The following is a 15644-nucleotide window of genomic DNA, read 5'->3' on the forward strand; positions in this document are numbered from 1 at the left end:
GATGGATTGAGCATTGACTATGACCGAGTTCACAAGGTTCTGGACTGGCCTATACCGCGAACAGTGAAACAACTTCGTTCTTTTCTCGGTTTTGTTGTTTTTCTTCGGAAATCTGTGCGGGGAGTACTCTCAGCTCACACTACCGATGACCGACTTATTGAAAGGTCGTGGACGTAAGTCAAATCAGCCTATCACTTGAAATAACGATTTGGATATGGCCTTCAGACTTTTGAAAGATAAAGTCAAGGAAGCACCTATCTTAGCATTACCCGATCCTAGTCGGCCTTATGTTCTTGAAACTGATGCCAGTGACTATGCTATCGGGGCTGCTTTATTTCAAAATGGTAGACCGTTGCTTTTGAAAGTAAAAAGCTAGACGACACTCAATCTCGTTGGCCAACCCTTGAGAAAGAGCTTTATGCTGTGATTCATGCTCTCAAGGTTTGGAGACATTATTTATATGGCTCCAAGTTTGTGGAATTGACTGATCATCAATCAATCAAGTATGTGTGTGATGCGGATGATTGAAGAGCAAGGAAAGCTCGTTGGGCGGAGTTAATGCAAGATTTTGATTTTGAGATCCGTTATCGGAAAGGGTCCATGAATAGTGTTGCAGATGCGCTTAGTCGAATTAGAGAGGTGAATTCTTTGTCGTTCACCGAGATTTCTACTGACTTATTTCAGTCATTGAGAGGGCTTTGCAGGACTGATAGTTATTTTGGTCCATTTTGGCAGAAGATCCAAGACGGGAGCTCATTGATTGACCAAGACTCAATGATTGAGCAGTCTACCATTCAGGCTGCAGGAGGCCAGTGGATGATTCAGAATGGTTTACTATTCCGTAATGACAAAATTTGTGTACCACAGATCCCGGACATTAGGTCCAAGATTCTTAAGGAGTGTCACGACGCCCCTTCTGCTGGACACCCTGGGGTACACAGGATGTTATCATTAGTGAAACACACTTTTTATTGGCCAAAGATGAAAGGCTATGTAGAAGATTATGTTCTGAAGTGTCAAATTTATCAGGCAAATAAAGCTGAACGCTTTAGACAGGCTGGGTTGTTGCATCCTTTGTAAATCCCATGTAATAAATGGGAAAGTATTTCCATGGACTTTATTACCGGATTGCCAAGAACACATCAAGGCCACGATTCTATTTGGGTTGTGGTAGATCGCTTGACAAAAATGGCTAGATTTTTACCGACCCGGAAGACTATTACAGCTACGCATTTAGCACGGCAGTTTATCAAGCAATTGTTTAGACTGTACGAGTTACCGCAGGACATAGTCAGTGATAGGGACTCTAAGTTTACGAGTGATTTTCGGAAACTTGTTTTTGAGAAGTTGGAAACAACTTTGAATTTGAGTTCCTCTGACCGTCCTCAATCTGATGGCCAGACTGAACGAGTGAATGAGATTTTGGAGGATATGCTTCGAGCATATGTATCCAAAAGACAAAGTTCATGGAAGGATTATCTTCCTATGTTAGAATTTGCATATAACAGTACTAAGCATACGAGTACAGGTTTTAGTCCTTTCATGCTTATGTATGGTTTTCAACCTAGATCACCTGTTACAGTAGCATTCTCAGGACTTCAGCATGATGCAGCACGTAATTTTTTGCAAGATATGCAGGAAATGTTACAAGTTGCGAAGGAATCTATTAGAAGTGCTCAAGACCGAGACAGATTTTATTCTAATAGACATCGTTCACCCAGAGAGTTCTCTGAATGAACGATGGTGTATTTGCGAGTTCCGAAAGATTCCGAGACTTTACGGACAGATCGATCTCCGAAATTATCCCCTAGATACTGTGGACCATTTCGTATTACACGACGGATTGGTTCAGGTGCATATGAATTGGATTTGCCTTCTCATGTGAAAGTTCTTCCTGTATTTCATGTCAGTAGACTTAAGGAAGTACTGGGTGGAACAAATCAGTTAGTTACTCCTCAAGAAATTATAGACGTCGAGGACATGACATTTGTTCCGCACGAACCTGAAAAGATTCTTGGATTTCATGAAAGAAGATTGCGTAATACGCTTATCACGGAATACAAGATCAAGTGGAAGGATCGTGTTGAGGAGGACGCTACATGGGAGACATTGACTACTCTTCAGAGAGATTACCCTGGCTTTTCAGTGAGCTCAGGAGTGAGCTCTTAGAGGAAGAGGAGTATGTCATGTACACAGTGTGTATCTACCGTGTGCTACACGCACGCAAGACTAGCTTCGAGGTTTGGGAAAGCTTGGAGCTAGGCAGGCTGATTGACAAGCTGAGTTAGGGATAGACTAACGGGCGAGCACCCAAGTATGGACGGGCGGGCGCCCAAGTGTGGACGCCCGATGACCGGCCAAGAGCCTATAAAAGGGTGACCAAGGTTAGTTATTGGGATATAGAGAGTCTCGCGAGTTTGTGAGAGCTCTATGGTCTTGGAGCCTGGATCTAGTGCAGACGTGCACCTGCTTTACGCAGCCGAGGCTGGCAACAATCTCGAGGCTCGCAAGGGCAGCTTCGTGGCGGTATGGGACGTCGCGAGGAGGAGATTAGTCGGTACGTCAACCTAGTTAGCTCAGCTCGTGGCTCGGTGGGGACAGCCAAGACTGTGGGCTTGCCCACGGCTGTCATGGTTGGGAGGTGAGTCAGGCCTGCACCCCCTTGTTGTTTATTCGTTCGTTTGCAGGATTCGAGTCTCGTACCACGAACGATCACGAGGAGATCTGATGGGGATTTGACAGGAGAGATCTATAGATTTGTGTTATTTTCTCATCATTCAATAAAGCAAAAAACACCATCCTTGGTGAGGGCCTTGCAGAGGGTATTTGGGACCCAATCGGGTGTACTATGCCTTATTGTCTCTTCTCTCTCTCTCTCTCTCTCTCTCTCTCTCTCTCTCTCTCTCTCTCTCTCTCTCTCTCTCGGTAAAGAGATTCAGCCAAGAAAAAGGGGAAAAAAATTTTGCTTGTGTGGTTGGTTTTCAGACACCAGTTGCACGCCCATGCCGATGTGACTCCTATCTCTCAAAGGACAATTGGTTTTTAACCTATGGAAGCAACCGGGAATGTCTCCCACACACACAGTGGATGGTATTGTTGTGGTCTGGAAAAATCTTGACCACTCGCACTATGGCGACTTTCGACAATGAGAGAGCACCAAATCCTAGCAGAAACTGTTTCCTTGACAATGACTACTTCCAGAAGCCAGGTCATCTTTGATGACATGAACGCCATGTTCCGAGAATTTATGTGCGTCAATAAGCGACAAGGGGAACAGATGGAGAAATGTGCGGCTTCTATACGGGCCTTGGAGAAATGGATACCTCTTCAAGAAGCCTCGACACCCATCCCCCCCCTTCCTCTGCCACTCATCACCGAGCACCCTTCCGAGATCCATGCTTCAGCTATCTCCCTTGAGGAGTTAACACAGCACTCTCGTGCATTATATGAAATGCAGATATGGGAGGTAAGTTTCGAACACAAGTGGCAACATGCGTTGCTACACTCGATGACCAACGATGACACGTGGAGCATGAGCAATACCTTGCACTTTTTGAAGCAAGGTCGGTACCCGCGACTTCCTCGGTTCATCTTCACGAGAAGGTGAACTTCAGTAAGTATAACGATAAACTTGATCCCACAACTCTTCACTCTTGGATTCATCAGTTTGAAACCTATTTTGCTGCTGGTAGGAAGTCAAACCTAGAGAAGGTGGTGTTAGCTAGTTGCTACATCGAAGGGGAAGCCATCTCATGGTGGACTAACTAGGCCCAAGTGAATTTCAATTATGGGGTTGCTGACTACAATTGGGACCAAATTGTCACTAACCTCAAGAAGTGGTTTCTACTGCCTCATTATCTTGAGCGACTCGATGACGACTTTTGGGGTTTGCATTAGAATGCGCTACCTGTCCTACAGTTTGCAAACAAAGTCACTCACCTAGCTTTCCAGTTGCAGAAGTCAGACGGAGACAAAAGAAGACGATTCCTTGATGGTTTGGACACACAGATCCGGTGGGATGTGCGCATGTTCGAACTAGAAACTTTTGATCGTGCACTTTAGCTTGCGCAAAGTGCCGAGATGAAGTATAACAACGGGAAACTGACGACCTCCCAACCCGAAGTAGCCAAGGCAGCCACTGTCTCTGGCAAGGGCCAAAACTAGACCCAATCAAGGTCTACCCCGTGAGCCTCTAGCTCCAAGAACTCGAGCAACGGAGCTCACCTTACTCTAGACCAGAAGGCTTTGGCCTACAAGACAGGTGGTAAGATCAATCCTGAGAAACAGGAACAGGAACAGGAACAGGAACAGTATAAGAAGGGGCGATATTTCTTTTGTTATACAACAGGACACACTTCTAGGGCTTGCCCTAAGAAGACCCTTGCTTAGACCACCACCCTAGCTGCCGTGGTGAGCCAGCCTCCCACACAGACCCCCCAAGTTATCGTTGATCCTCTAGCTCCCACATCTTCTATTGGCGCCATTGTCAGCTAGGAGCTCGAAGATAGGCAGAAGGGCAACCATGACCACGAGAGTATAAGCGTAACAAATTGCTCAAGACCTTTGGCTACATAGGTGGCCAAAGAGTCGTCGCCTTGTTTGATAGCGGTAGTACTGAGGGTGAGGTCACGAAACATGCTGCTCGGCGAGCCCAGTTTTTGTTGACATCAGTAGACAAAAAAGTGGAGGGATTTAGCACGGGCATGACAACGAGCATCAAGTTTGAATCTCCCCAGGCTAAATTAGTCATACAAGGCACAAAATTTGTGTGGGATTTCATGGTTTCCCCCCGACATAATCCTAGGGATCCAGTGGTTTCACAAGTTTATCCCAGACATTGATTGGGACTAGCACATGTTTCGGATTACCCGAAATGTGTCAAAGGTCCCAGTAGTCATTAAGTGTGAACCCGAGATACTTAACTTTCCAATCATTAGCCATATACAAGCTAAAAGAGAGATTTGGAAAGGCGCACAGCATGCGGTGATCTATGTTCAAACCACCCAAACCGTGACCAGTGCTTCAGAGAAGTACAAGGCCCTACATGATCGGTTCTAGAAGATCTTCCTTCGAGACAATCTACCTCCCAGACTCCCCCTCGTCTAGACCAAAGGACCATAAGATTGAGCTCCTCCCATGTTCCGAACCTCCCATAGGTTTCCATACCGCCTGAGCAAGGGCATTGAGATGGAGTTGGATCGTCAACTCCAAGAATTGTTGCATTCTGGTTTCATACATTCTAGTGTGTCTCCATTCACAGCCTCAATCCTCTTTGTAAAAAAGAAGGATGGATCTTCTAGACTTTGAGTAGATTATCACATGCTCAAAGTGAAAGCTCCTCGTGGGAAGAAGAAGGATTGTTACTGCCTTTACCGATATCCTTCTTCATCGTTTCAAGCACGTCTCCAGCCGAAAAAAAAGACAAATCCTCACGAAGTTTTAAGAACAAGGGACACACAAAGCGGTGTGGCTTGAAAAGACCTTCTTCGAAGATTTTGCGGCATTATTGACGGACTATTTGGAGGCTTTGTAGCTTCCGTCAAGTTGAGCAGAAGGGACGTGCATCCTGCACTTCGATGCCACGTGGACATATCTGTACAAGCAAGTGTAGGACCTGGAGTGGAAACTAGTCCCTTGTAAGCCCCAGTCTGGGACGAGTGTCACGATTGTGACTTAATCTCTCTTCATTATCCTTAATTACTCTTAATCATTGAAGGGACACCAATGAAGAGTCACAACCTGTCACATGGGTCATCACCAAAGGACACATCTCTTCAAAGGGACACATTTATTGATCAAAGGACACATCTCTACGTCCAAAGGACATAACTATTCATTCAAGAGTCACACCCTTTCATCAGGGATGTGCCTCTTCATTTGTACCTCTTCATGCCCTATTTAACAAGGCCTTGTGTCTCAATACAAACACAGCTTTTCACTCTTTGCCTCATGTTTACTCAAGTATTTAAATATTAAGATATTTTAATCATGTTTAAATAAGCTAAAAGCTTAACAACGAGTCAGCCAGGGTTCCACTCTAAGCGTCCAAGGTTAGGCATACAAGTCCCGTACATGGTCTTGGTCAGGTGTGCACGTCCTGCACATGAAGCAGTGCAAGTCCGTGTACTGTGAGTTCTAGAATGATGACAGCTGTTCCACGTGTTTGGTTTGTAGCAAGATATTAGGCATCTAAGTAGTTGCATGTAGAAGAAAGGGGCAGCCCTTTGGGCTACCCCAGAAAAGGGTTTGTATCCCTTGCCTAAGTTGGGGGTAACCTTTGTGGTTCACCCATGGCCAATGCCCAACAGCCATCATAGCTGGGCATGCTGTCTGCCAGGCCTGGAGGGTCTGGGCAGCAAGGCAGCCAGGCCTAGATGGCCTGGACAGGCTGTCGGCCAGGCCTAGATGGTCTGGATAGCCTGTCGGCCAGCCCCATAGGCAGCCTAGGCATTGTGGCCAACGCACAATGGCCAACAAGCAGCCTGGACAGCATAGCAAAAGGCGGCCAGCAACAAGGCGTCAAAGGAGCCTAGTTAAATGGTATTAAACAGGTCGTGGAGTGAAATAAAGCAGGCCGACCCCTGTTTGTTACCACCGGCCAGCATAGATTGATGACTATATAAGCCTAGGCTAGTTAGTCATTTTAGCATCTCATTATTCACAAAGTGCTGAAGGTATTCAAGGGCCAGGACAGCCAAAAGGAATCCCTATACAAAGGTGAAGCTTGAAGGTCAAGAACCAGATCAACCACAGACTGAAGGTTTACAGCCACGGAGAGATGTACAGATTTGCGTTATTTTCTCATAATTCAATAAAGCGAAAACACCATCCTTATGGTGGGGACCCTGCACAAGGTTTTTGGGACCCAATCGGGTGTACTGTACTACTGTGCCTTACTCTCTCTCTCTCTCTCTCTCTCTCTCTCTCTCTCTCTCTCCATTGTACAATCGTTTGGAACAAAGGTGCTAAATATTTGTAATCCAAAGCAAAATCCTATCTGTAAGCTTCCGCATGTTATAGAGGAATTGCTAGAGCAATTCGAAGTCAGAGCGAAAATTGAGGAGAATGAACTTTAACAGCTTATGGCCCATCAGATCTAATCGGGGCGAATTGCCTCAGGGGTGGTACAAGGAGGCATCTTTAAAGGACAAATTAGTTGAAGCCATGCCGAAGATCAGGCAGGAATACACTGGTCAATCACCAAAATCCCATGAAGAGGTGATCATGCAATAATTACTTACAGCTGCAAACTTGAAAAGATCAAGGTTCTCAAGCAGTCAAAAAACTCAAGCACTTAGAGATATAGATCACAAAGAAACTTACCCAAATGCAACTCAAACAGAAGAATACAAAATTGGTCAACGTTTGAACAGTTCATAATAGAAAAAGGAAAGTGGCCCCTCGTTGAGGATTTCCGCAAACCCGAATCAAAAATCCACAAAAAGATTTTTCCTAAGAGGATTATCTCTGCTTTAATAGCTCTTGTAGGTGGTTAGTCGAATTTTTCTTTCTTTTTTTTGAGTGTTTTCTTTCAGACCTCAAATTTAACCTCAAGACTCCATGGTCTTCATGTTATGTATTTGGTCTTACATGTCATTTTGGCCTTTCAAAGACATTAATAATAACTCTCTCTCTCTCTCTCTCTCTCTCTCTCACCCATACCGCATCCACATATTCCAAGCCCGCGACTTCAGCCATCCACTTCAACACTACCAATGTCACCAAGGCCTTCATAACAGTCGAGCTAAGAACCATGAGGCTCTTCATGAGGAACACTTCGCACATGGGCATACCCCCTTCTTGGACCACTAACACCATTGTCCCCATCCATAAAGCAAGCGACCCTACCAAGCCAAACAACTACAGGACATGCATAGCTCAATGTCATGATGATGCCAAAGGCATTCCTATGTGGGAAACACAGGAAACAGCACCCCTCAGGTAGCAAACTGGGGAAATGGTGGAGAAACGGGCCATTCCTCCAATTGCAAGGTTGTAACCTCACAATTCCCCCTTCATTCTTTTTCTCCTGCTCTTTTCCATTGTTCAAAAGCTATCTCCATTGTACAAGCACATTTTGAGTTTCCACACCTCCACTCCTTCAAGGCCCCCTACCTAAGCCATCATGCTGAAAAGACATTTCCCAGTTTCAGCCCAGCCAGACTATCATTTATATTTCCGTATTTTTTTCATTTTTTAGCTTTCCGTGACAATGGCATTGCGTATACACATACATGTCATACAAAAGCGAATTGTGTGTAGACATGCCCAGATATTCTGATGGACCCAAGGGCATGAACAAATAGCCCAATGTCACAATAGAGCCAAGGCCCAAAAGCATACATACCTCACAGTCATACACACATCAATGTCATGTTAAAGTCAAATAAGGAAGCCTACATCAATGTCAGACAAAAGCCACAGACATGCATGCCTCAAATCCATAGCAGGCAAGACTTAAAGAGGCATGCAAACATCGATGGCATTCAGGAGCCGGGGAAGCCAAAGGCAGGCATAAAACAATGTCCAAGAGGAGCTAAGAGCATGCACACCTCAATGTCATAATAGAGTTTTCCATCATCGGCTACTCTAGAGCTGGCGTAAACAATCTTGGACTCTCTACGGACTCCAATTCTGGTGGACATGAACTCTGTAAGGTATTGCTTTAGGACCTTCTGTGCGGCCTGGTCGGGGGTGCCGAGATCCTCCACTTGCTTGAACCGAGAAGACGAAGGGGAGCTCATCTCCACAGACACGTTCTCGTCCAAATGCACAGGGTCCCTAAAGAACACATCCGCCCCCGCCCCCCTTACTTGAATCCATCCCTCCGGATAGCTGAAGGAGTATCCATCTAAATTGTCAACGTGTCGTCTGTAGCCCAGCGAAACCTCTGCTGCAGCAAGACTTGGTAGCAATAATTCGGCCAGCAGGGGAATGCCTAACCCTAACGCTAGCAGGTTTCTGCGAGATAGAGTGAGAGTGAGCTGCCCAGCAGACCGTGAATAAGTGTGGGATGCGGTGGACGAAGCAGCGTTTCGATGCGCACAAAGAGATGGCTTTTCGTTCCTGCATGGAGGGGAGATTACACTTGGAGAGTGATAAGGGTGGAACGCTTGGCCATAGCTGGAAGCAGCCATATCCAAAGGTCAAGGAGGTGAGAGTACAGTATAGCTATGTAGCTTAGACATGTATTTTCAACCAAACTTACTCCGTGAAGGACAGTATAGCTATATAGCTTAGACATGTATTTTCAACCAAACTTACTCTGGCAAAAGAGAGAGATCTAAGAAAAGCAATTTGGCATTTACCCTAGGAATGTGCAAAGCACTGAAGTAACTTTTCCATCCCTTGGAACCACTAACAACACTCACTTCTTCTTTTTTGGTTCTTTCTGCTCGTGCTCGTGCTCGTGCTCGTGCTCGTGTGCGTGCTTGTGTGTGCCTCCATGCCATCATCAACTAGTAGGTTTTGAACCCAGCACCTCTTGCAACACTCCTAGCTTGTGTGTATCTTGCCTACTCTTGTTTTCTCTATGAAGAAAGGAAGGTGGTCCGTGGACCATTGCAACATGGCCTCTCATTGGAGCGCTTCACCATTTGCTTAAGCCAAGCACGAAAACGCACATGTTTTTCTTTAACACCACCATGCACACACAGACACACACACACACACAAAAGGAAGGTAAGTATGTGGATCTCACATCCCAACTCACCACCATACTCCACACCTTTGCCATCACTTCTTTCATCTGCACACGGCGGTCTACCACCAAGCCAGCTTGCGTTTCTATGCCTCAAAATTGTTGCTATAATAACGAATGCCAATCCAGATGCTCCCTTCTTAAGCATGAGGTACGGATTGGGAAAATCATGAAGTGCCAAACATAATGAATTTCTCAACGCCTCACTCAACACAAAAAACGAGAGTTCTATGCTCAAAAAGAGGATGAGTTATACCGACTCTTTTTAGGGCCGAACTACAAAGAGGCTTACAGGAAACTCCAAGAACATCGCCCCCCCCCCCCATCTATCACCTGCCTGAACACATAGCACTCCTATGCACGCTCTGCCTATCATATCCCCCATCAACCACCTCTACTCCTACCCACCACCTCCACCTTCTTCATAAAGGGCATGGTCCTTAAGGCCATCCATAGGACTACATAATGGGTGGGCCTAGGATTATGAGGGACTCATTGTCGATGATACCCGGCACCCCTAATAGCCTACATGTCACATGTTGATGATGCCTTGGCACCCCTACTAGCCTACATCTCACATGTTGATGATACCATGGCGCCCCTACTAGCCTACATGTTCAATAGAGCCCTTTGTAAAGTTTTTCCACCCTCTTAGTCTACTAACACCATCACCCCCATCCTCAAAGCCGCGAGATCCACTTGATCCTGATAACGATCCATAGAGTTTGGCCACACATTAGCCAAAGTCTATGGATCGATGCTAGCATGGAGCTCAGTTCATTTGCAGAGAGACGCGGATGCAAAGCCTCAAGATAGGTAGGCTTTTGGAGGAGCTACTCTACCCTTGATGACGACATCTTCACCCTCCATGCCATCATCAAGGAGGGTAGAGCACAACATCAAAGGATTTAGTGCTACTTTATGGATTTTTACAAAGCTTTTGATATTGTACCTCCAACCTGCCTCCTACAAAGTCTACAGGAGATAGAAATCCCATTTGGTTTGGAGAATCATTGCCCACTATGACTCCATCACTAGATAAGTGAGAGCCCTCTAGGAGGTACATTGCAGGAGATTTCCGGAACTATTGGGGTGACACAAGGCTACCCTCTATCCCCCACTCTTTTTTGCCTCTACATTGATAAGATCTCAAGTATCATTGATAGATTAGGTGGGGTTGGTCCCACACTAGTAGGCATATTGATCCCCCTGCTACTTTATACAGATAGCATCTCCTCCTTTCAGATTTAGCCGTTGAGGGGCTTCATAGACATTTAGATGCCTTGTAGGATTTTTACACTTTTAACGGGACCTCACTATTAACCTTGGTAAAACCAAGGTAATTGTCTTTAATGCCTCCTGCCCCTTCATATCCAAATTAATCTAAGATTTACGTACAAAGGGGATCCTATGGAGATTGTCTCATCCTATGTCTACTTTGATGTCATTTTCAGTGGCCCAAGCTTCACCATGCTTCCCATTACATATGCTATAGTGACATGGGGGTATGTAGAACCTTACTTAAGCAGCATTGCATCTAGACACATTTCCACGAGCCCAAGATGAAGGGTTAGATTTTTAACACCCTTATCACACTAGCCTTGATGTATGAGTAGCCTTCTAGGGGCCACACTGGCAGCACGTTGAGAGGCCTCAGGTCATGATGTTCTTCTATATGATTTGCATCAAACCATAAGTCCCACACCGGATTATCTAGGTAGAGTTTTTTGTAGTCCCGATGGTTATGAATGCACTCTTCCAAATAGTCACATACTTCCATTACATTGGTCACATGGATCCCCATAGGTACCCAAGGCTTGCCCTCCTCGAGATAGCTAGCACTTGAGGGCCACCCTAGAGTATATGGTATGCTCACTTGGTTCTCAGGATATGGGCTTCACATGAACTGCCTCGCACCTCTTCAGTACAGCTTGGGCCCCCTTTTTCTCCAACTCTCTTATGAGGACACCAATTGGGTTATCCGGTTGGATCTTCTTAGCCTCTACACCCATAACATATGGATCACACCTTTAGAGCTCCCACCAAAGATGCACTTCTACATAGATCACTTCCTCATGCTCACTGAGGATGGATTCATTCAGTAGTCGGGCTACCTAAGTGCCCACATGTCCCATGCCATGTAGATTACGATTGGCTAGAGACATGTTTCATCCCCACTGCCTCGTAGTGGAGAGTTGAGCATGTCTTTAGAGTCAAGAGGAGCTCATACAGAGACCCAGGGAGGAGAGCATCTGTCGATTATGCCACATAGAGGTTGAGACAGAGGAGCATTACATATGTTTCTCTGCCCAATATACTATCAGTTTTATGGGAGGTTTCAATGTTTGTTCCATGAGGGATTTGGCCCATTCTCTGCCCAATATACTATCAGTTTTATGGGAGGTTTCAATGTTTGTTCCATGAGGGATTTGGCCCATTCTCTAGGATCATTGGCTTCTCGGACTAGTGTTGCCAAGGGCTTTTACTCCTCAAGATCCACAGACAACTCAGGGACACTTTCTTGAGAGAGCTTCGCGGCCCCAGCCACCCCAACCCCTCCCTCACCAGCCAACCATCGCCACCTTCTTTCAGACCTAGGAGGAGGACACCCATACACAATGGATCCATGGACCCACCTCGGGCTGCTCTAGACCCACCTCGCGTGGGTGAGAGCAATTATCTCATACTCACCTCGAACTACTCTAGACCCACCTCGTGCGAGAGGAGTTATCTTAGACTTGGCCTCTGACTTCGAATGTGCCTAATGGTGCCTGATGCCCCCAACCCCCCTGCACCATTGGGCATTCGAGTGTGCCCGATGGTGCCTGACACCCCTAGCCCCCCTCCTCATTAGCTCCAAATCCAAGACATGCAAGTGGTATATCATCTATTGGGGGCTAATACTTCTCTCATGTTTCATGTTCCTTGTATTCCATGATGAGATTTCCATGGATAGTTTTGTATCACTATAGTGAGATAGTTTTATTTTGTTTCTAATTTAAGTTATGTTCCATGATGAGATATGCCATGGAAATTATTTTATCACTTTGGTCTCATAGGCCCATTAGGTCTTAGTAGATGCTCTCTCTCTCTCTCTCTCTCTCTCTCTCTCTCTCTCTCTCTCTCTCTCTAGGATATCTTGCACATCCCCACTTGCCCTCAATCCCCCCATATCCATCTTCACTTGCATTCATTTCTACCCCCATGACCTTAATGCCATGTATGAGGAGTATCCCCTCATTTCTAATCTTGATCCCACCCTTCCCATCTCTGCCCTCACTTCAAACTTTCCTCCATCATTCACAAAACATGCAAGTGTTCCGAGCACCACTTGCTCCACCACCAAGCCTCATGTGGGGTCACAACCACAAAAAGTGGCATGATGAGGAGAAACATACATGCGGTCGAATCTCTAGAGGTGAGATGCAGATATCCTTTCAGCACCTTGCCCGTTAAAAAAGGCGTGTGTTTCTAGCTAATGGGAGGTGGATATGTACCAACTCTTCTTGAGTGTAGATTGCTCTAATGCTTGAAGATAAGAATCCACACACCCCCATCACCGACGATCTGCTATAGTGGGAAGCTTATGCCTAACATCTCTACCAAATTAGTCCATACGATAGCCACACACATCCCATGCCCCACTTTAGTCCATCTTTTTAACAATACGAATGTCAATAGGTCTCAATTGAAGTTGCATATGATTGAGCTAAGGATTACAAGGGCTTTTGTGGGGGAGCACATGGGCACAAAATCTAAGCTCCCTTTCTTGTAAAACTCTTTAATAGGCCTTATGTGACCCTTCTAGGACCACCCAAAACATCATCCCCATCTACAAAGCAAGAGACCGCATGATCTCAATACATATAAGTTCAATATGATAGGCCATAAGATGTCCAAGATCTATGGGGCGATTTGGAGGCTAAAATCAGTCTTTTGGCATAGACATAGGGATAGAGAGCCACACGCTAGGCAGACTTTAGGAGAAAGTAATATACTTTGGATCACATCTTTACTCTTTGAGCCACTATTAGGACATTTAGGGCACATAAGCAACATGTATATTTGTTCTTTTGTGGATTTTCAAAGGCCTTGACCACCGGCGGGGGGCTCACATGAGGGTCCTTAGTCCTAACCCAACTCAAAAGAATGGGGGTATGTGCTCTAGTTGCTGTGCTAGTGCAAGGATTCATGGAATCCCTAGGCGATATTGAGTCATACAGGGTCTATGGATTTCTTGGGTGATGCTAGTGTATAAAGTTGCGTCTGGGCCTTTCTTTTTATATATGATCATAAAGGTTATGAGAATTTTGTGAGTATTCGGAGCGCATATGCATTTCTTAATGATCTAGAATTAGAATTCAGAGTGAATGGGGAAGGCAACGATACTATTGAGGCCATGGAGTCAATAAAGGTTGGTGATGGTAGTGATAGCCGAGGCGGAGAAACAAGGGATGGCAAAGTGAGGGGGACCTAGATAACCATCTATAAGTCACCCACCACTACTCCATTCACCATCCCGGTGAATGCTAGACAAGAAGGAAAGCATACTCCTAGGGAGCCTAACCCCCTGGCAAAGCATCTAGCAAGACAATACCGTAGTTTGAGACAAGTCCTATAGCACTACGTCTCGGACAAAGCATCTAGTGAGATAACCTAGGCATAAAAAGAACACACATCCTCTGGAATTACCTCCCGAGGGCAAAGCATCTGACTAGATAACCCAAGCATATAAAAAGAAAACCAAAAAACTAGATGATGGTTGGTAAAGATGAACACACCCATGCTTAAGGGTGTGATAAGTGTGGTATGTTCGTCGATGATAGAGAACACAACAAAGGAGAACTTGAGCTACCAAGAGCAAGGGGTGGCACACCGTCTCGATACCATTAAAAATAATAAATCCTTGGTGAGGCAAGGTGAGGGGTGAGAGGGGGAGAAGATTTTTTTTAAAAAAATTGTTTGGAGAGGCTCACATTATTGGTTAGTGGGAAGGGTGAGGGGGGAGGGTGGGAAAGTACTGGCTTGTAAACATCCGATCAAAGATATCGGTGAGCTCATAGAGTTAGGGCACACTCGGGTTAACGGCTGACCAGAAAACCTTTGACGACTTAGCAGAGATGGTCGGCATGTGACTGTGAGCCTGAACTTTGCAAGTGTGTGAGGGGGATACCCCTCTCCACAAACTTGCAAAGTTTGGTCACCATCGATGGACGTCGTTCATCTAAGATATGGTGCTCTCCATCTCACATTTTCTGTATAAGTTTCTCCAAGTGGGCCCAAATGCCAACCTCATTATACCCAAATGACATCCAATATTGATGAAAATCTACAAGTGTGTGGGGGGTACACACACTTGCAAAGTTTGGTCACCATAGGATTCATTCATGTGACATTTTTCTTGGGTACTAACGATGGGTGAGACCCATTCGGTGTGCTCTATTTTGTAGATGAATCCAACATCTCTATGAGTCGATCGATCTCTTCATAGACTATCTTGGAGTACTTAGGATTTATAGGATATGCTCTTTGCTTTACTAGCCTTGACTCTTCCACCATGAGGATGGTGTGTTTGACGACTTGAGGAGGTATACCTTTCACATTAGTGTATTTCCAGGCAAAGCAATCTTGGAATTTAGTGAGTAGGTCAATAAGGTCTATCTTTTCTTTTGCAGAGAGGTATTTGTGCCAATATAGATATGTTTTAGATCTTCACTTGGATGTGCTAGATTAATCTCCTTAACCTCAAATGGACCGTCATAAGATGTCCTAGGCTTTCCATCATCCACCTTGTAGGCTTTCAAATGTTCGAGAACCTGTTTGGTCTCCTTCGCTTTAACACTTTCCTTGTCCATTCTTTTTTTTGGCCTCTCGCTTGGCAACTTTTTTGTTTGTTCTCTACGAGCGGAGTGAAAGATATTTTTGGGGTTCTGATTTATGAGTC

The 15644-nt window shown here is 45.3% G+C and overlaps 1 protein-coding gene across 1 annotated transcript in view; it reads right to left on the reverse strand.

Annotated features, from left to right (window-relative positions):
• LOC147625083 (psbP domain-containing protein 1, chloroplastic-like) overlaps window positions 1-9227 on the reverse strand; it is a 65718-nt gene extending 56491 nt beyond the window's left edge. The window contains exon 1 of the mRNA XM_086818339.1: window positions 8553-9227. Within this exon, the coding sequence (XP_086674465.1) occupies window positions 8553-9137 (585 nt within the window). The 5' untranslated portion in view covers window positions 9138-9227. The remainder of the gene's footprint in view (window positions 1-8552) is intronic.
• Window positions 9228-15644: the final 6417 nt, after the last annotated feature.

Source organism: Cibotium barometz, chromosome 24, assembly GCF_041138505.1.
Source record: "Cibotium barometz isolate CiBa-2024 chromosome 24, ASM4113850v1, whole genome shotgun sequence".
In the NCBI taxonomy this organism is placed as follows: domain Eukaryota; kingdom Viridiplantae; phylum Streptophyta; class Polypodiopsida; order Cyatheales; family Cibotiaceae; genus Cibotium; species Cibotium barometz.